Genomic DNA, 21967 nt, shown 5'->3' on the forward strand with positions numbered 1-21967 from the left:
ATTTTTGGCCCATTCACTTTAATAAAATTGGAGCATGTGTCATAAGATAGTGCAAATGCATTTAAATTACAATTTTATAAAAATGGGTAAAAAAAAGTGAAAAACTTCAGGATCTCCATGGCCAAAAAAACCCAAACCAAAAAACCCACTCTTTCTAGAAAAAACACAACATGAAGTTATACATGTGAAAACAAAAAACAGGAGAAACATTGAAAAAAAAAAAAAAAACACATCAGAAACTCATGTGAATCTCTTCATGTCCAAAAAGTCAGTAGACCCAACACTGCCAGACTAATAACTTTCTGTGTAAGGTTCAATATAATCTATATTCCATGAAATAGAATTTTAAACCTCATAAATAATCCTTAATTTTGTAAAAACTGGGGAAATCCATGGGAAAAATGTGAGGAAAACTACGTATCACCGCTCATGTTTCATGACTTGGATACAACAATTATTTATTCATGTGACGGACTCAGGTGACAGACTGCTGAACTTAAATGTACGAAACCACAAGAGCAGGACTGAGATAGCTTTTCAATACAAGAGCCACAAAGATCCTGGTTAAACAAAAATGGTTCATGTTACATCTTAGCAACCTAAAGGTGACTTACAGGGCAAGCGTGCCTCACTGTTGTAGAAAGCAACCGGTGTTAAGGGAAAAAAACCGCACCCACAGAGAGAACAGACTCGTAAACAAGTGCAGTACTGTTCTAGCTTGCTCGATCAGAGACAACCAATGATTTCTACAACATCCAGCACAGCAGAGATGGTCACACAGGATAAACTGCAGAAAAATGATGGCATTATTGAAGGTAAATACTTTTTATAACCCATTCTGAATGTTGATTTTTAGAATAAGGGATATAAAATAAGGGCTGATTTTTCTCCCAAGAAACCTTATGTTAAAGAGTCCAGAATTGTAGGAGTTGCATAGGGCAGCCGTGTTGTGTAAAAGTCTTGTGCCTCACTTCATTTCTTTCTAATTTGCTAGGGAAATGTGTACAGTAAAAGATATAGAAATGTGTAAAAGTACAGTGGGAATATAGTATATACTGTAAGACAAAACGTTGCTCCACTAACGTTCCGATTAACAGATGTCCTGCTCTACATCCTGAGCAACATCCACCCCTAAATATATTATTCTTCAGCATTCCTTAAGTAGTCCTCAGGAATAATTCTCCTGGCTTCTTAAAGGACATTCAAAGCTCTTCTTTGGATGCTGGCTGTCTTTTGTTCCATTCCCACACTGCTTCAGTGATATTGAGGTCCAGGCTTTGGGGAGGCCAATACATCACCAGTAGGGTTGAATTGTGCATTTTTCTATTTAAGCCAAACATACTGTAAACACATTTAGTGCATTTACACTGTGCTTAGATCAAAATCTGATAGTACTTTTCACATGCATTCATCAGTTTTGACAAGATCTCCAACACCGCTAGATGAAATGCAGACCCAAACTATTGCAAAGTCTCCACCATGTTTTACAGATGGCTGTAGACACTGAATTCAAATCACAATTTTCCAATTTGGATTCATTGCTCCATATGATCTGTTGCCACTGATTTTCCACTTCTTCTTTTGTACTTGTCCACTTTTAAGGACACACTACGCAGAAATATGGCAAGTGTTTGGTTTAAGTTGTGTTTTATGTGTAGGTTCAACACTGGTCCATCCCTTGAGTTAGGGTTCTTTTTATGCTTGAATAATTCATACATCAGCATTATGTAGCATGACAAAAAAGAAAAAAAAAATCTATGAGGACTGGACAGAAAATGAGAGGAAAAGCAGCCAATGTCCAAAGAAAAAACCTTAGACACACCTTCACATGCCTGGTGAAATGTTTCTAAAAATATAAAGAAATGATGGGTGGCTCAAGACTTTTGTAAGTACGTTTGATAAGAATACTGGCTCTTCAGTGCACAGCATAGATATTTAAATATTTTATTTTTTGCCTATAATTTGTACTAGGCTATTTTTATAGTAATATTTTAACACATTAATCATAGCTCCAAAAACTGTGAAAAGGAGGAAAGCAGTGAATTAATAATTACCATATATTTACCCAAAGATCCTTAACCTATATAATCATTTGGCATATTAATTTAATATACATTTTATTTTAACATCACTTATTGCATTTCAATAACATGGCCTTTCATTAGAAAAGCATTAGTCGTCACCATTTATCATAATTGGCTGGCGTATTTTTAATATTAGAAGTAAATAAATTAAATTATCCGTAGTTATGTATTAGCTTTGTGTCTTGTTTAAAAGATTCACCTGAAAGTCTTCCTGAAAAGACTTTTTTTCCTTCCACCCTGTATATGACACAGAGTGACATCTCAGTGTTTTAATGATGATATTTGAATGGCTCAGTGAGTTTGCACAACACTTTGTGACTCACGTGGATTTTAAGCTACGTGCCTTCCCTTAGAAATTATTTACATCATTAGTGAAATAGGAGCAGTGTGGATCCATTATATCTCTCGGCACTAATGTTCTGTGTCACCTTTAATAAAAGGTGGCGTCCCAGTGGAGCATATTACTGGATAATTATGTCATCAAAGTAACACCAAGAACTTAAGGTTTGAATTTAAATGTGAAATGAAGGTGCTATGAAAAAAAGCAAGATATTGTACATACCCTGCACTTTAAACACTTGTAAAGTGTTTCTGCTCTTTTTGCAGATAAAAACTCAGGTAAACTGGGATGCTGTGGTTGGCTGTTGGTTTTCATATCCATCATCTTTGTAATAGTAACCTTTCCACTCACAATATTTATGTGTGTCAAGGTACAGTATATTCTCATTGCGGAGCACTGCTTATTAGGATTTAATCACTATTTCTTCACATAGATGTGTATACATACCATGAAAAAAATACTCCATTTATATTTCTGTATTTCTTATTTACTGTTGTGCAATTGGTTGTCTCCAACATTCAGATAGTGAAGGAGTATGAGCGAGCTGTCATCTTTAGACTCGGCCGGATCACAGACAGAAAAGCTAAAGGGCCAGGTTTGTGGTTAAATATACAAGAAACACTTTGGTTAAGCCATCCCAGAAACCAAAAGGAAAAATAAAACGGTTGGCTTTGGAAGTTGACTCCACATTATCATCTGAACTGGCTTTTATCTTTTTCCAGGACTTTTCCTAATATTACCCTGCACCGATAACTTTGTGAAAGTAGATCTGAGAACTGTGTCCTTTGATATCCCTCCTCAAGAGGTATATTCTTGCTTTGTTTTATTATGAAAGCACACCGTCTGTCTCTGTTATCTCATGCATCACAAGCCATTTGTAGTTTCTGTCAGTAAATAAACTGCAATTTTTTTAAACATTTGCAGATCCTAACCAAAGACTCTGTGACAGTGTCTGTGGACGGTGTGGTTTACTTCCGCGTATACTGCCCCATTTCAGCAGTGGCCAATGTGACCAATGCGCACTCATCTACTCGACTGCTTGCACAAACCACTCTGAGGAATGTCCTTGGTACCAAAAACCTTGCAGAACTTCTATCTGACAGAGAGGGCATTTCACTCAGTATGCAAGTGAGGATAAAGTGCTGTTACACCTATTACAAAAATTTTCATTTACGTTTATATATAAGCATACCCTTTAAAAAAGGTAAGAAAAGCCTTATTACAGATACTTTTAGAGCTCCTTCATTCCCACCCGCCATTCAAAGAACACAAGGAGAATGCTAGAACAAGTAGAAGCCACTGGTTTTCTCACTGTAGAGTGTAAAGTATTTGATTTGTTGTTTATTAAACTATAACTGTGACTAGAGTGTTTGATATTGGATGTCACCCTGCAGGAAGCCCTGGATGAAGCCACTCATCCATGGGGTATCAAAGTGGAGCGTGTAGAGATCAAAGATGTGAAGTTGCCTCATCAGCTGCAGCGAGCCATGGCAGCAGAGGCTGAAGCCAGCCGGGAGGCCAGGGCCAAAGTAATGAGAGAAATGGAAGACTGAATTCAATTTCCTTTTCATGTATTCAGGCCCAGAAATTAAACATGAGAAGATACTGATCGTCTGCCTATATTTCAGATCATTGCTGCAGAGGGGGAGATGAATGCTTCCAGGGCTCTGAAAGAAGCCTCTCTGGTAATGGCTGACTCACCCTCAGCTCTCCAGCTAAGATACCTTCAGACTCTCAACACCATCGCAGCAGAGAAGAACTCCACCATCGTCTTCCCTCTGCCAATAGATATAATACAACATTTCATGCACTGGAAGGCATGAATCTCATGTCAACCAAGTTGCATATAATTCAAATCAAGTCAGATTGTCGCAGATTTGTTTTGTTTTTTTGCAATATTACCATGTTTACATTTAGAAAGCTCCAGTGAGAGCTTTTTTTAAATGCAGGCCTAATGTGGTTATTGCTGCAATCTGCTCTGCATTATTACTTAGTAACCTTAAAAAGAGGCTCTCCCTTCTTGTGTATACTTGCTGTGATTTAATACTTAAATACAAAGTGCAACATATACAGTATAGACATTACTTCTCATCATTCACCACAATATGTTAACCAGCTAAGCTACAGTTACAGTTTTGAGGGATGACAATAAATAAATAAATAAATGCACAGGAAGTGTAAGGTCAAAACAATGCACGTAAACCTTATAAAGGCATGCTTTCAGACAACTGTATCCAGCGCATGGGTTTCTGAAATACTGAATAGGAACATAAATCATGTAAACAACAGAAGCAAGGCGATGCAGCAACCTTTTCTGACATTGGACATAAACTGTAAACAAAACCTCTTATTCTAGTGTCGGACAAACATTCGGTAAATGAGTACAAGGTCATGTCCACAGGACACAGGCATTCAGTGCAATCAGAGTACCTGATGGAGAGAGCCATCATTTCCACTTCCTTTCAAAACACCCACCAGAGATGAAGCTAAACATAATCAACTTGTATTAACAGTAAATTTAACTCACCTAGAACCAAATCCCTATTTCAGCAGATTTCCATACTTTATGTCTGAGGGAATGGATAAAAGAAAGCCTGCTTTATTACAATATATTAATGTCATAAAATCCCATTTCACTTAATTATTATGTGTTTCCTGACTGCGTTAGGCTCTTTAAAATAGTTTTTTACAGAATGCTTACATCCAAATAAAATCTCTAGAAATGTTATCTGGCAAAACAGACATTTGAGACAGGTGGTTATATGTAAACATGAAAAAAATACAATACAAAAAAAGGCAGTTGCTTCCTTTTGATGACTCTTAATTCTCCTCAAGACCTGAGATTATTCTCTACAATGAGAAATGAGGTAACATTGCAATCAGACTCTCGTGCTTATTTTGATGGAAATGTAATCAGTTTGGGGTTTTTTTGTCAACTGCGGTTAATTCTTTCTCTATAAAGATTTCTGTGGTGAAAACACACACAAACAATCAAAACAATAATAAACATCAACAGAGAAAACAGCAATAGTTTCAGCTAGCTGCCAGAGCCCTGACAGTATAATCTTAAAATGCAACAAAACAGATAAATGTTTTGCAACGTCTGCACCATTTATGGCTGATTCGGCAGCAATTAAGTCCAACCATATGACAGCTACAGTACTTAATGAACTGCTGTATTCAATGATTTCCTCTTTGGTGGTTTCTATGTAGTCTGCATGTTCACTTTGTAGGACATGTTTATAAACTGCTCAACAACAACAAAAAGTGAACACTTGATTATCACAGCATAACACAAACTGAGCTAGATGTCAGGAATTAGACTGTCCAGTAAGGAAGCAAAACCAGCAGCACTGGAGAAGCATCAAGAAGATCCACCAAACACTGAATGATGCTGCATGTGGTGACCATACACCGCTGTCTTCTCTTATCCTTTCTTATTTTTCTGCAGTTTTGCTCTTTGCTTGTGTCACTGTCACTACTGGTAGCATGAGACTGTACCTGCACAGGTAGCCCAGCTCCTCCAGGATGGCACCAGAAGATGAGAAAAGAGGGGTCATATTAAGAGAGAACAGGGGCTAAAGCACAGGCATCAACCTAGCCGCAAAACCAGTATCTGCTCCTCAGTGCAAGGAAGAACAGGTGGAGCCAGAACCCCTCAAAATGACCCCCGGCAGTTTACTCATGTTCATGTTTTTGAACATACTGTCACAAGACAGTCTCGATATGTCTTTTTCCAGGACCTGTGTAATTCTGCCTCCCCAGACCGTCACTGACCTACTGCCAACCCAGTCATGCTGGATGATGTTACAGGCAGCATAACGTTACCAATGGCATACTGGAGGTCATTTTCTAGGGCTTTGCTAGTAATCTGCACAAAGGCACAAAGGAGCAGATCTACGGCCTGTCCAGGTCTGCTCATATAACAGCCCATCACCCCTGGGGTCTTTTCCACACTCTTGGAGTAAAAAATCATTCTGAAAGGATAAGGAATAAGCAAAGATGTATGTGAACACGTGTTAAACCTTTACCTTCTTGGAGATTTTCTTGTTGTTTCATTTGCACAAAGGCAGATTAAATTGATTAGTAATAATTTTTTTGCTTCCTAACCGGACAGACTAATATTCCTGAAGTTTAACTGACTTTGTTTATACTGTGATGATCAAGTGTTAACTTTTTGAGCAGTCTATTATATTAATTCATCTGAAGGGTGTGAAGGGCATCAACTCACCTAGTGTGAAATGTATAACGCAATGTTTTACCTTTAATGAATCCTGTTCAAGTTAATAAGAAATTCCTTTTAAATCGCGATGCTCCACTGCCCTTCCGTGCCACTTCATCACACTGTAGGCAATCCTAAAATATAGTTAATTATAACTGGAAGACAGATCATGCTTTAAAGAGAGCAATACATGTACAGATTTTACAAAGTATGGTCAGGAAAACTGTTGACTGTGTTGGCAGTTCAGAAGATATAAGTTGGGTTGTTGTTGTAGCCACACATTTCAGGTCAATGCTAATATGCAAGTTAAAGTAGCATGGATGATTGAGGTTAAACGGCTTGATAGTCACTCATGAACTCCTACAATATTTCAGGATGAAAAGGATAATAAGCCCCAGAGAAGAATCTGAACATTGAGAGTAATACTGTAGGGAGTTTTGTGATTTTACTCACAAAAAGAATTTTCCTTGTCCTGGTGGATGCTGCTGGTGGGAGAGAATGGATGGCAAAAGGCGCTTTTTGTGTTTGTTGTTGCACTTTTGATTATCATTATGTCTTGTACATCCATCATCCTGAGCGCTGGATGAGAAGATGGAGATGTAGGCGAAAACATGGAAATGAGGCACCGTGATTTTCATTCTGCTCTCCAATCAATCTACAATCTGTGGGAGTTTTTCAGTGCATTTGCTGTGTGTTGCGTTCGTGTGGAGTAGGAAAATCTGAGGGCAGAGAATTCCTTCTTTTAGTAACAGGTGTGATTAACAGTACAATTGGTTAGGTCAGTGGGGTTCAAACTTTAAATCACATAGGCAAGTGGATTTTCCCAACAAACAGACCTATTTGTGTTTATATAGTGTAACATCCATCCCTCTTCTGATTGAGAGAAACATTCACCCAAGAGGTTTAAAACAAATGAGGCCTTCTGATTCCAGCTAAAAGCTTTTGGTGACGAGAACTCCCAGAAGAGCATCACTGGTGATACGAGTGTGGACGGGCAGGAGAGCCTGGTCCAGAGGGTGGCCGATGGATAGGGGAGGAGCTGGGGGACATGCGAGGACTCAGCTCGCCGGTCTGTAGGCGCCACAGCAGCTCCTCATTGGTGCGACTAAGGCGCTTCTTCTCATTGCTCTCCTTCTCCACGTTCACTTGCAGATTAGCATTCTCTTCAGAGAGTTGCCTAAAGTGACAAGGAAAAGGTAGAAGTGTGTGGTCACGTTTTCTTTTTTCTCACAGATTTTTGCACGTTAACTGTTAAAGTTACACAGCATCACAACACAGGGAGAAAAAGACTGAACAAGTATGGCTTGTTTGGAACAACTGTCAGGAGAAAACCTTTTCTCTAAAAAAAAGTATGGCAGCACAGTTCAACTTTGCAAAAATCCATCTGAACAAACTTTTCAAAAGTACTTCTGGAACAATGTCCTCTGGTCATAATGCACAGCACCGTGTTTGATGAAAACCAAACACAGGATAACAGCATAGCATCAATGCCTCATATCAAGTGTCAAAGACGGTGGTGGAGCGACGATATCTGCTTATTTTTCTAACCACATGACCCAGGCACCTTGCTATCATTGAGTTGACCGTGAACTCCTCTTATACCATCTGTCTGACAGCCAAACAAGCTTTATCAAAATTGAGTCAGGCAACAGGACAATGATCCCAAGCACAGCAGCAAATCTGCAACAGAATGGCTGAAAAAGAAAAGAGTCAAGGTGTTCCAGTGTTGGGCCACTGCTTGATTCAGTGTTAACACAGAATCCAGTCAAGGAATGGCCCATCTAAATCAAATCATTTAGATGAATTATCCCTTTACTGTTGCATCAGTTTACTGAGGTTTACCAGCTATCGTTTATGCTCTCTTAAGATAGGATCACCCAGTGTTAACACTGTGTGCTGTGATTATCTAAATGATGCAAGAGACTGATAATATTATGCACAAAACAATTATTCCAAGTTACCAGTGGTGGTTCTATAAAGTATTGAATTTCTGCATTCAGAATTATGGGTTTCATTATTGTAAATGTTTCTAAACATTAATTATGTGTAGAGTTTGCATGTTTTCTCCGTGTTCGCGTGGGTTCTCTCTGGGTACTCCTGCTTCCTCCTACAGTCAGAAGACATGCAGTTAGTGGGGATAGGTTAATTGGAAACTCTAAATTGCCCATAGGTGTGAATGGTTGTCTGTGTCGATGTGTTAGCCCTGCGACAGACTGACAACCTGTCCAAGGTGTACCCTGCCTCTCGCCCTAACACTGCTGGGATAGGCTACAGCCCCCCTGCGACCTTGAAAAGGATAAGCGGATGAGAATGGATGGATGGATGGATTGACTGACCTCTATAAACAAAAATATTCTGTATAACATAGATGATATATCCAGAAAACTGCAACACTTCTAAGACAAGAAAGCACCAAGCACAGTTACATCTCGTGGTTGGAACTTTAATCAGCACATGTATGGATTTTCTCTGACCTGGACACAGCGAGATTCTTGTCTATTTGTTCCTTCAGGTCCTCATTCTGCTGTTGTAACACTTGTAGTTTCTCCTCCAGGAACACATTCTTTGCAGCCTGCTCAAAAAACACAGGTAACACAGTACACCACACTAAAATACTTGTGGAACGAGTGAAACAGTGGTGCAGGCTAAATGGTTTGGGTTTACAAAGGAAACATTAGCGCTAATGAAAGTAGACGGGAGGTAAATGGGAAGGCTGCAGTAACGATACACTTTATAACTAATGAAATCATTCATAAATCTCAACAAGCTGCCTTGAATCATACCAACTTAAAAGACGTTTTAATGCACTGGATATTTTGCAACATACTCCAGATGTTCTCTGGTAAAAACTTGAAACCTACTATTTTCTCCAGTTCTGAAATCTTCAGCTCCTGCTGATGGATTTGTTGATTTTTCATTTCCAGAACTTCTTTGAGGCTCTTCAGGTCCTCCTCAATGTGTTTATAGGGAGCCAAAGCATCCTTTTAAAAAGCATTAAAAAACACCACTAAGCTGTAAAACCAATCAACAAGTTCTATGCTGTTAATGTTGCTACTGTCACATCAGCAGTAAGCAGTGTATGATGAAGCTCTTACCACGATCTGCTCATCTGTGCTCTTGCGGAGAGCTTCTTCAAATCGTTTTGCTCGATCTCTGAGACTACGGTTCTGAAATGTCAGTGTGTCCACCTGATCCTGATGACCGTGGATATTAAACTGTTAATGACTTAAACTATTAACTATGTCATATTATGAATTTTTAAGGAGAACTGTTAACCTGCAGTGACAGTCTGATCTTTTCAAACTCTTCTTCCAAAGACTTCCTCTGTTGTTCATGGGCCATCTTCAAATCTGACACGAGAAACACACACCATCATGTTTCTTGACCTGCAGTGATTCAGTGCAGGGTGGCAACAGGTTTTAAATGGGGCGCTTACTCTTCACAGTCCTGGCATGCTCCTCTTGCAGAGTGGCCAGTGTATCATTGTGAGCTGTCTCCATCTCCATCAAGGACGCCTCATGGTTCTGACTCATCTCCTCAAGCTGCAGGCAACAATCACAAAAATAACTCATCAGTGCTACCCGCTGTTCACATACATGCGTATATATGAACACCATGCAACACACTATTTTCTCCCATTTTTGTTTCTCTTTAATAAATGTTTCTGTTAATATTTTATAAATTTTAAAAAATTCATAGATAAAAATAACCGCTGTGATTTACTTTTGTCTTTTAGATAAACTCGTGTTTTTAGTTAAATTGCACTCTGACTTCTCATATGAGATTTGGATAAACATGGCAGTTCATATCCAGGCTGCCTAGCACAGACCTGCTCCTGCTGTTTGAAGTGTAGCTCTTCCAGCTCAGCTCGCTGCAGGGCCTGCAGACTATTCGTCTCATCCACGTGCTGTGTTTTCAGCCGCTCCTCCAGCGCTCCCAGCTCCTTCTGCTGCTGAGCCCGCAATCCCTGCAGCTCAGACTCAAAACGACGCTCCAGTTCCTCCTTCTCCTGCTGCAACTGCTCCCAGTGTGCAACACTGACAGCTGGAATAGAGACAGAATAGAAGAGACACAGACAAAAGAAAAAAAACATCCTAAAAAGACAGGCAAGGCATTTCGACTCCACACAGTCTTGGTTTTTCTTTATTTTTTTCACTCTTATGGTGTTATATGTCACAAGGGATACACTTGAAAAGGGTAGTTTTAAAAGTAAGAAGGGTAAATCTATAAAATTCTTAATATATTTTTAATTGTATTACAAGTCTGTTCTAAAGTGTGACTTGAAACTGTGTCAACATAGGAGTTTTGTTGTTGTTGTTTTTTTTTTACTTTATAGACCAGACACACACCTTAACGTTCACTCTAAGACTAAATCTAGACTGCTGTCTGCAAAGTGAATTCCCACGGGCCATGTGGTCAAACACTCGGTAATACATCATGGGTTGCGAGCGATGAGTGACTCACTGCTTTCTCTCCTCCCTGTGGTGCCATAACTGTAACGCCGTATCCCACTTACCCACTTCATCACGGATTCTGGCAAGCTCCAGGGACAGTTCCCTCTCCTTCACAATGGCACTCTCACTCTGAAAAGACACACAGCGACATACATCTCTAGACAGTGCAAATGGATTTAGGTGTTTCTTGTCAGTGCAGCAGCGAAAATCAAGCATGTAATTCTAATAATGCAAGATCTTTGTCATAGATGCTAATGGTGGCTGTAAGAGAGCACGACAAACAATACTAACAGGTCGGGTTTTTAAACCGGCTCCCACCAATTTCACTACAGTTTGTTATGCTATGAAGCTCGGGTGAATCAAATGTGGATGTGTTAAAAATGTGCCCTTTTGGAAGATTTGTTTTTTTCAGCAAATGATGCAAGATAATTTACTCAACCGTTTCATGTAGATATTGCATTCAAGAACACAGAGTAACAGGACGCGTTAGTGCAGTGCTACTGGATATTAGGACTTCACCGATGTGATGCGTCGTGTGGAAAACAGCATTTAGGGATCTTAGATAATGACATGCATATTTTTGCTACGTCTTAGAGTTGTAAAATAAATAAATAAATACACATAAATAAATAACAACAACAGTATGCATTTTACATTGTAACAAATCCATAACCAACTACTTCTATTTACTATGATTGGCTTAAAATATGCCATGACATGAGCGGTTACACATCAGACTAAAGACGAGAAATTTCACTGTCTAAAGTTGAAATGTGGGGTGTCTGCTGCTCATACATGGGTAGAGCAAAGACATAAGGAACTGTGATAACATTTTCTAAAATATATCTTTAATCATAAAAAAATATGGTTATTATTTTCTATATACATAGAACCAAAATGTCAGTATATTACATATTGAAAACAGTTCTCCTGAAACGAACTTCTTTTATCAGGGAGGAGAAACTTCAGCCAGTGACAGGAGACTTTAGAACCTTATACTTTATTTTGCTCAACAGTGTTTTGTACTTTGTTAAGCACAGTTTCTTCTATAGTGTTATGGTTTAAAATAAACACATTTCGTTATATAAAGATATACTTTTGTTGCTGTTTTTTTCAGAAATAAAATCAGAAAGTAATAACTATGTAACAAAGTAACAACTTTCCGTTTAAAGAAGAGGCTTAGTTTATATCAGGTCCCACTGAAGACAAAGTTAGAGAAGTAAGGCTGAGATGCTTTGGACATGTGCAGAAGAGGGATGGTGGCTATACTGGACAAACCATGCTAGGGATAGGATTAGAGGCAGATGATCCCTTAAATCGAGCAGCCAAAAAAGAAAAAGAAAAATGTTATACTGTTCACAAATAGCTTGGAGAAATTAAAAATGCATCCCAAAAAAGAGCTTTGGTCTTAGGGGGATAAATAACACAAAAAGGAAGTTAATGTATGAATTGATATGCAATGGTACAACTGCTCGTATGAAGGAAAAGTTAACATTAGGCCGATTTATTTATTTTTACCAGGCCTTTCTTTCTCACATTTCTGCTTCTAATTAAGCTTTAACCTCCTAGGACCTGGCGTCCACATATGTGGACATCACATTTTGGGTTATTTAGACCAAAATACTCAATTTTGCTCTACAAGCGCCTGATATCCACTTACGAGGACATTATACTGTTACTGTTCTATCAAAATTTTAAAAGAATATCCTTGTTTGTGGCTCTCATTTTTCTTACAAACAAAAATCAGGTAAAAAAAAATAAATCTGGTAATTCTTTGTTTTTACATTCATCGGGCCCCAATACGCCCAAATATCAAAGAGAAATTAAAAACGCATGCTGTGGAAGAGTTCGGGTCTTAGGAGGTTAACGCTAAATAATTAAGCAAGTTAAACCATATAGCACTTGCACAGGCTATGTGTGATACATGTGTTTTCTCTCCAGAATGTGAAATGACTGCAGAAGACTTAAAAAAAAAAAAAAAAAAGGGGGGGGGGGGGCAGAGACTGACGAGAAACAACGAAAAGGAGAGAGGCAGGTGAAAAATGTATGAGACAGTAAACAGTATGTCACAGCAGTCATGATGTCACCCTCTAAGAGGTTTTACTGGGAACATGAAGTCATCAAGAAGTCTCTGCAGTGACCTCAGGAGGGTCAGCAGCTTTTTCATTTCATACGCTTTAGCTCCACCTCTGCTCCTACCCATCGATCCACGGTCCTGCCCACAAGACCTCCAATTCAAATCTCTGGGGAGTTATGTGACATGCATTCTAATTTCCCCATATGATCTTCATATAATCCATCTTTAGGATGCCCATCACGATGGTTTTCTTTATCAGTTACACTGTTTTGCTATTTTTACAAGCTCCTTTATTAATCATCAAATATAGAAAATGACCATCATAATGAATCGAAACCCATCAAAAAGTTCAGATATGAACAATATCCTGTTTCCACTCATATAGAAGAGGAAAAAAAGAACCAAGTTCTCAAATTAGAGAAGCCTAAACAAATTTTCTATAGTTTTGCTTATTATTAATGTCTGTATTAATTAAATTTTTCAGTCTGTATTACTTTAATCTAATAAATCAACTTAGTATTACAATAATTTCACTAGAGTACAAAATATTACTAAGTTAGTTGATCTAATTAGTGGTACCACAAACAGCTTTCAGTGTGCAGCTGTTTTTTTATTTAGACTTTGTCCCAAGCAGAAGAGTGCATAGTTAACACACACAGGAAACTATAATATATATGTATGTATATATAATATATAATAACATATAATAAACCCAGTCAACCAGTAGGGATATAAAAAGGATGCAATGAAAACACCAAAAAAAGAAAAATCAGCATACAGCACAGTAGCAATGGCATTTTATATTGTATGTCCCTGCAAACTGTTATACAATGAAAGAAGCATGCTCAGTGAGAAAGACAAGCCTGCTTTGACTCAGCATAATCATGCACAGCTTTACATTGTCTATCAGGCTCTGTCTCTAGCAAACAAGTGAACATAATCATCATATAAATAGACCCCCCCCCCAAACACTAAACACTTGCGAACAGCCACATATACATAGAGGAATCCTCGGTGCTGAAACAAGCTCGCTGCCTGCAGAAGACTGACTGACTTTACCGTTTGGTCGAGACAGAACAGACGGAAGAAATGGAGCCTACAGCAGCAGTGGCCCATACTAGGCTAGCAGATAGCAGCAGCATCCCTTAGCCGGCTCGGGAGGCAGCAGTGACAGATGCGAGTTCCAGAAAGAAACAGTAAGGGAGACAGAGGGGGAGGGAAAGAGAGGGGAGGAGAGATGGAAAGACCAAAGCCTCACCTCGTTTCCTGGTTCGCGACCATCATTTATCCCTGCTGGAACAAAGACTGCCGGCCCCAGCCCAGCTCTGTCTGCCTTCCTCTTAAACCCCCACCAACACGCCCCGTATCACATTCACACGGATGGAAGGGAACAACACACACACACGCACACACACACGGTCTTTTGCATGTATGAGAAAAAAAATTTAGCAAAAGAAGATGGGGAGGGAGATGATCAGTGAGTAGAGAATGATAAGCTCTGATGCTCAGCTGGAAGATCATATCTACAGACACTGATGTGCATAACAGAACAAACCCACTTCATTAGAAACCAAAACACTGCTTTGAATAAAAACTGTCCTGCAAAAATATCTATATGCACAAATACCTCATTCAGTAAGCACAAAAACACTTCAAATCAGCTAGCTTAACCCAATATTAACCATCTAGTGACCTCTTCAATGCACTCATTACAACATAATTAAACCACATCAACATATGTTGTCACGCATCCTAAAACAGAGTATGCACCCATGTGTGTAGATGGTAGAAATGCTTGGAAAGATCCACTGTTAAAATTTAGAGGGGATTCTGTCTTGCAATCAATCTGACCAAAAGCAGAGGCAGGCCATACAAGGCAGCTCTAATCTCATTAATCTTTGGTTGTAGAGCACCATCAGCGGGTGGGGCTGACAAATATATTAAATGCAAACAGAGGACTAGGAAAGGGTAAACCAAGTGCTGAATAGAGATTGGAAGAACAGAAAACACTCTGTCAGTCTCATCTGAGCAGCATACAGGAAAAGCAAGAGTGATTAAAAAAGAATATTAAATATCAAATGTGTTTCGATTCCACCGAGTCGCCCATCCAGCAGCAGCACCAGAAGAACAGACACAACAAGATATACCACACCCCCCTATCCAATGCATGCCAATATACTTCCAGTTATACAAACCCACAACACATCCCAAAAGCATTCTCTTTCTTTATACTAGAAAAAAGCACCTTTGGAAATCCTCAGCATTTCACTACCAACTATCAAAAGAGGCTGCCTTTAGAGTCATTCTCAAAAGATGCCACAAGAGAGTTAAAGCAAGCGGCTCCCTTTGTGAACAAAGCAATCCTGACAACAAAAGACAGAAGCTACAGGTTTGTGCAAATGACTCCAACACAGTGTGTAATCGCATTCTGGAGCTCACTGCAACATTTGCATTGCAGTTTTTGACTGTAACCCTACAAAACACTGCCGTTCAGTAACACAATGAATCTACAAACATGTTGCAAAGGATGCAACTTTAGTGAGGAACTTGTTCTGTGTCGCATTAAAGCAAACTTGCAGGGTGATTTTAAAAGAATTGTTTGAATGCTGCTACATATCAAGATATGTTACTGTTACAGAGTCATGCAGCAACGAGCAAGCTCTCTTTTCATAATTCTCAACTAAAACTCCAACATTTTTATGCAAGAAAACATCAAATTCCTCAAATACATCAAATACTGGTTTAGCTTCAATTATTAATGCAGTGATTTTAATTTGCAAAGACAAAAAATATCTGTATTTTAGGTCGAGACCAAATGTTATTAGGATAGCGTAATATTTAATATTAAGGATATTGTTATACAGTGTAAAACTGCTAAATTTTATACAGGCATTTGAACACATGTAGATGGACATGGGTGATTTGTTGACAAATATTTTTATTTATGTTGCCTTTTGATAATGATGATGTTGTATATTTTCTCTTTTACCCCAGGAGGAAGTTTAACGAGAATGAAATAAAGTCACAGCATTAAAATCACATGTGTCATACACACGTAGTCCTATTTTAGGATTAAGAGTGAAAGAATTTGAACACTGCACTCTTACTCGGCTTTCAAAGTCTGCGGTCGACCTTCCCGGGATTGCAGAATTCTGCTAAATCTTACCTTGTGACAGAAGTGCTGGGTAGTGATGCTGAAAACATCCAGGCACAGCGAGGCTTTCTTTAACTGAGCCTGCAGAGTTTGTAGCTGCAGGGCCTGCCGCTCACATCGCTCCCGCAGCTGCTGGATCTGAGCGCGATCCACCTCCTGTGCCTTTTCGGTCTGAATGGCTCCATGAACTGCTGTTGTCCGACCACGAACTGCAGATACGCAAAACAGGCAGAAGAATATAGTATGTTGATGTACTTTTCCTCAGACTTATTATAGAAATAGAAATATATAGACAAACAAAACAAACAAGTCAATTTATGTGGATGCTGGTGTAAAAGTGTATTATATGTGCAGTATGAAAACCCTCATCACCTGCACTGTTTGGCCTGTTTGGTCTCTTAGAAAAGCAGAAATTGCTGATTTGTGCTGCTGTAATCTGAGCCAGCAGTACTGCTCCTGAAGGAGCCATCCTAGCATTAGAGCTACAGTGCTTTGTTGCTATGGCAACATCATGGTGCTATGGGTAAAGTCTGGGATGAAGTGCGGCGAGAGAGCAGGAGCGACATGGAATGAAGAAGTCACTGCAAATTTTAAAGATACAGTAGCAGCTGATGGTCCTGAACAAAAAAACCTTCTTTTTACCAGTTAGGAAAAAACCAAAGAGACATCATGGTATGTTAAGCACAGCTTATGTGCCTATAGTTTGTGTTTAAATGTATGCGGTGTGAGAGGGCTGACTCACCAGGGGATTGTGGCTTAGGAGAAACCACTGCAAGTCTTTTAGGGGAGGACTTTGGTGACAGCTCAGCCTCTGCATCCTTCTGTAAATCTCTCCTAGTCGCTGTGTAACAAAAAAGGTGTTATTTTTTTTGTAATACACAGAATTAAAACATAAGACAGACATTTTTTGTTTGTTTGTTTTATCTCATAGGAAGTATTTGCCTAAATATTGGTTAACCTGTACTTCTGCTACACTACTTCTGTTTTTTTACTACAGACAAAACTTTGACACAAAACATTATAAAATAACACCACTTTTTTATATTGAATAAAATATGATACACATGTGCAGACTGATCAAATGAAACCCTCGATATAAAGGGATTTTTTTTGTAGAATATTGTTCATCCCTCCAACAGAGTTCCTGGGAAAAGCAGATTTAATGCCTAGGCATGGAAACTGGTAGTGAAAACAAACAACAACTTTGTTTTGTTTTTTCCTTATAATTAATCAAATCAGTGAATAACTGAAAGCATAAAAAATGGCTGGAATAAAGACTCAGCGATCATTGTAGGACAGTGACCACTAGCTGGAGTTACTGCTTCACTTGTTGACACAGTTTCTGTTGTGGAAAGATGGGGCGACTAGTGGTTCACCCAGAAATACAAACTGTCGCCACAGGATGGCGCTGATGCTCCACATTCACTGCAAAGACGCCAACATGAGCACCACTGTGCATTAGCTAACAATAAAGACGCCCACAAGAGCACGAGGGGAGTATAGGCTACTGTATGATACTGTATCCCTGCTCTGATGCAATGCTAGGCAACAGTTTGGAAACACAGCACATGAATAAGTAGTCCTAAATACTATTTATCATTTTCTACTCATTTTAGTCCTAAATCAGAAGCTTGATAAGCAAACTGAGCTGAACAATGGACAATAAAAGCAAATGAATGAGTAAACACTCAATCGTAGTCATTATACTCTCAACTGCAATCATAATTAGCAACATTGCAAAAAAAAAAAAAATCATTGCTTGAGTACAAAAAGCACAGCTGTGTTTATTGTTTCTAACGTCTTGCCCATGTACAGGACTGTAGCTCAAATCGGCACAGACAAACTGTTCTGTCTTCCTGCTTTTACTTAAAACTCCACAATAACTTCGAAAACTCAGACATTTCTCTAAGCAGCTGTGTGGGAATAGGTGGGGCGTATACTGAGGAATGAAATCGAACGTGAATTTCAATCACACATACACAAATTGAGCACAATCGTTTGGTTCCTCTGGCTTTGTGCTAGAGTGCTGTACCTAGTGGGGAGCAGTGCCGTGGTGGCAGATTGCGCCGCTGGAGGCTGGGGGCATTAGGAGGGTGAGGGCAGCTCTGAGCAGGGGAGGCTTCTCTGGTTGGTGCTGTGGCTTTATGTTGAGGTGTGTCATCGCTGCCACTGCTGGGATCTACATCAGAAAAGAAAAACATGCTCAGGGACTGTGGCAAAAATCCCACAATGTTGCTATTTATATATGTACGAAATATGTTTTTATTTAAAAGCTGCAATTTTCTCACCTCCCGAATGTGATTAAGCCTATGTAAGGCAGCCAGCGTGCTCGCTCTAGCGCTGACTCTTAATATATGGGTCATTTCCTAAAAATATCAGTGAGTGAGTCTCACCTGACCGCCACAGGATTAGTGAATTTTATTTTGTAGATTTTGTAGACAATTTCCTCATATTTAAGTAATGCATGCAAAAATTTCCCTTCATTCTATGAAAATTTCAAGCTGTTTGAAATTTGGTGCTCTTCAGGTCGCCATATTTTTCCAGCATTTTCTGAACCCTCTTACTAAAATAAAATTTAAACGCTGCCACCACACAATTTGTTTTCTACTTTTTTACCTATTTTTCTCCCTATAACTTTGAGCATTACTCAGTGGGTTATATCACAGTTTTAAAAAGAAAACTCAACCCAGTATAATGTCTACTATATTGTAATAAAAGCAAGCAAGTCACCATGGACAAAACAGGTTATAGCATTTAAAAGGTTGTCTTTACCTGTATTTTAATACCTTCTAGTTGTGCTAAGAATTATGTTGCATATCTAATGACGAAAAAGAAAGAAAAAACATTAGATTCTGAGGAAATGGCCAAGATAGCTATCAAATATTTCACCTTGGCCAACGTAGATATTTTGACGTTGACTACAAAAACTGAATTGTTCATATTTTGCAGGTATGACATATCTTTGTGGCTAATTTATGACTGCCAGCTTTTTGTTTCTTCCTATTAAAAGGGAGTTTTTCCTTCCCACAGTTTGACTTGAATGTTTTAGCCCCTGTGACCCTCTATAAAGGTGTGAGTTGTTAAATGCTGGATCGCTTTCAATCACTTCATGTATCAGTGGATTATGGTACAGTCACATGTACAATTTTGGGAAATACCTGACTATGCAAACTAATAGGCATAGAGCCAGCCATGGCCTATAGTAAATGATGTTCTTGTTTCTTAACACAAAAGATTTGATTTGGTTTAGTAATACTGAGGGAATTCTCAGCGCCATTTGAAAATGAAAAACTGTGGAATGATGGCATTAAAGCTTTTAACTGTCAATTTCATGCACGTTTCAGATCATTACACTCTTTCCTAATGGAGTTTTGGTTCTTTTTTGCTTTGTTTTGTTTTTTCTGGTAAATTGCACACTCTCATCAAGATTCGCAAAAAACAGGGTGCTGTAAACATAGTAATTATTCATAAGAGCTGCTGTTATGCCTCTAGCTTTTATGGAAATGAAAGGCTGAGGAACAGTGCAGCTGAAACATCCTCCAAGTAATCACAATGAAATTATGATAGTTTTTACATATTTTTGCATGCTGTATACTGTATGCATTTCTCAGATATAAACCTTTAACTTTATAATAGTCAAAAAAATTCCATCAGTGCATAAATGATGGAATTTACTTCGTCGTTATAAGTGAAGAGTCAAACCAGAGAGCTCTAATTACTAATCATAAAATATTCAGCAGCTCAGTCAATGGTAGTGCTGACACAAACTCTAACTATTGGTAATATAACACTTTTGACGAGGAAAGGATAGCTTTGTGCCCTTGAATTAAAATACCATCACTCTGATCTAATAATGTCAAATTGTGACCCAAGGAGGCTGCAGACATCCAAAAAACGTTAAGCTGTTGTGGTCAAAGGAGCTTGCAAAGAAAAGCGTCTGGACTTCTTTAAGTTGCTTGAAGACGTTTCACCTCTCATCCGAGAAGCTTCTTCAGTTCTTGGAACTGAAAAAGCTTCTCGGATGAGAGGTGAAACGTCTTCAAGTTCCAAGAACTGAAGAAGCTTCTCGGATGAGAGGTGAAACGTCTTCAAGCAACTTAAAGAAGTCCAGACGCTTTTCTTTGCAAGCTCCTTTGACTACGATGACCTGGATGACTGAGAACCTTCACAGACACTTAAGCTGTTGTGATATATATATATATATATATATATATATATTAGCATATTTTAGTGATACAAGGGACAGTATAGCATAAAAACAGATTAAAGGAGAACATTAAATCACTTTTGATGTAAAAATGCCAAGGCTCTGTGCAACACGTCTAGTGATGCTTTCCAATGCAGCAGCATGAATACACCAGGGAGAGTCAGCGGATTTTTTTTCCTTTCTTTTTTTTCCTTTTCCCAAAGGTGACCTACTGAAATGGAGACGAAGCCAAGAAAGGGATTGGCTAAAGGAGACGGCCGAAGGCTGACTCACACTGCTAAATGCTTGTTTCTAGCGTGCATGTACAATACAAATCCACCCCCTGTAGTAAGAATCCTCTGATCAGCACCAATGAGGACTCTGCTTGTGACTAACTCGCAAGCAGCGAGAATAGACAAGCTAATAACATTCAGAACAAATGTGCCTCTGGGCCGTGTGGCAGTGATGAAGAACTGGTGACAGAAAAATGGAAAGAAAGGTCTGTGTTACTTTACAGTCAGCATACTGCGTAATACGTTCCTCCTGATTGAACTACACCAGTGAATTAATTATTTCACCAGACCTGAGCATCATGATGACAAGGAGCTGCTTGTTCCTGCTTGTAGCTGCATTTGGGGCTTATGGTTATAGCGTGGTGCAGTCTGAGCCAACAGCCTAAAGGGAAACACTGTGGTGCAAGCAGACAGTTGTGTATGCCATCTGAGCTGCTTCCAAGTATTTTACAATCTGGCAGACACTGAATTTGTTAAAATGTACACAAATCTGCTTCAGTTTACATATCTAAAAAGATTACAGAGCCACTGGCAGTCAAGTTGGGCATCCTCATTGAACTGTAGTTGTTTTCTTGAGAATCAGTGGTACTGTATACACCAACTAATTAAGAGTACTATTGCTACTATTTCTAAGGACAGGCAGGATTCAGCTGTCAAAGACTGGAATAAATGTAGTGATGTTTAAGCAAAGGACAACATTAACCTGTAATTACATATGACAATGAGCAAAGACAGCATTGCATGATTAAACTCATACAATAGATAAAAATTAATAAAAAATTAATGACCTTACCAGAGTGCGAAATCTTATTTTCATCTGATGTCTATCAGTTTAAATTAAATTTACCAGAGAAGTTTGCAAGCTTGTCTTAAAGAGCCGCTTTCTCTGATATTCTTTATATTTTCTGTTACTGTTACTATTATTTTTACCATGACTGGTCTGTATTAAGCTGTTGCTTTGTTGCTTATGTGTTTGTTTTCAGTGTTTCAGGTTTCTGGGGTAGCCTTTATGAAACTGGATGCTATTGGTTCCAGCTTCTCCAGAGGCGGTTTATATTGTAAGGTAAAGACCCTACATCAGGGGTGCCCAACTTCAGGCTTCAAGGGCCGGTGTACTGCGTGCTTTAGATATCACCCTGGGTCAGCACACCTGAATC

General features: G+C 38.9%; 2 protein-coding genes across 4 annotated transcripts in view; one reads left to right on the top strand and one right to left on the bottom strand.

The window, feature by feature from the left end:
• Positions 1-6951, top strand: stoml3a (stomatin (EPB72)-like 3a). Its single transcript, XM_084951362.1, has 7 exons — positions 1-815; positions 2691-2794; positions 2947-3019; positions 3147-3229; positions 3349-3552; positions 3819-3953; positions 4053-6951. The coding sequence occupies exons 1-7, from the start codon at positions 740-742 to the stop codon at positions 4245-4247; spliced, it is 870 nt and encodes a 289-aa protein (XP_084807488.1). The 5' UTR covers positions 1-739; the 3' UTR covers positions 4248-6951.
• Positions 4442-21967, bottom strand: part of mtus2b (microtubule associated tumor suppressor candidate 2b) — a 27201-nt gene continuing 9675 nt past the window's right edge. For 2 of the 3 annotated variants that reach the window (XM_084951355.1, XM_084951352.1), the window contains exons 5-15: positions 18364-18510; positions 17074-17172; positions 16344-16540; positions 11163-11229; positions 10476-10690; positions 10083-10188; positions 9923-9996; positions 9742-9840; positions 9508-9627; positions 9121-9221; positions 4442-7823 (exon numbers count right to left, since the gene is read on the bottom strand). In XM_084951355.1, coding sequence (XP_084807481.1) covers positions 7616-7823; positions 9121-9221; positions 9508-9627; positions 9742-9840; positions 9923-9996; positions 10083-10188; positions 10476-10690; positions 11163-11229; positions 16344-16540; positions 17074-17172; positions 18364-18510 — 1433 coding nt within the window. In that variant the 3' untranslated portion in view covers positions 4442-7615. The remainder of the gene's footprint in view (positions 7824-9120; positions 9222-9507; positions 9628-9741; positions 9841-9922; positions 9997-10082; positions 10189-10475; positions 10691-11162; positions 11230-16343; positions 16541-17073; positions 17173-18363; positions 18511-21967) is intronic. The other variant, XM_084951354.1, reaches the window with a different exon arrangement.

The sequence above is a fragment of the Perissodus microlepis genome, chromosome 14, assembly GCF_051167445.1.
Source record: "Perissodus microlepis isolate ML-2025 ecotype Zambia chromosome 14, ASM5116744v1, whole genome shotgun sequence".
NCBI lineage: Eukaryota > Metazoa > Chordata > Actinopteri > Cichliformes > Cichlidae > Perissodus > Perissodus microlepis.

What these genes read in the sequence shown, in the direction of transcription:
- stoml3a (XM_084951362.1), top strand. Translation starts at nt 740, where the DNA reads ATGATTTCTACAACATCCAGCACAGCAGAGATGGTCACACAGGATAAA. An exon ending in CAGAAAAGCTAAAGGGCCAG is followed by an intron (nt 3,020 to 3,146) that starts GTTTGTGGTTAA and finishes ATCTTTTTCCAG; the next exon opens with GACTTTTCCTAATATTACCC. An exon ending in GCCGGGAGGCCAGGGCCAAA is followed by an intron (nt 3,954 to 4,052) that starts GTAATGAGAGAA and finishes CCTATATTTCAG; the next exon opens with ATCATTGCTGCAGAGGGGGA.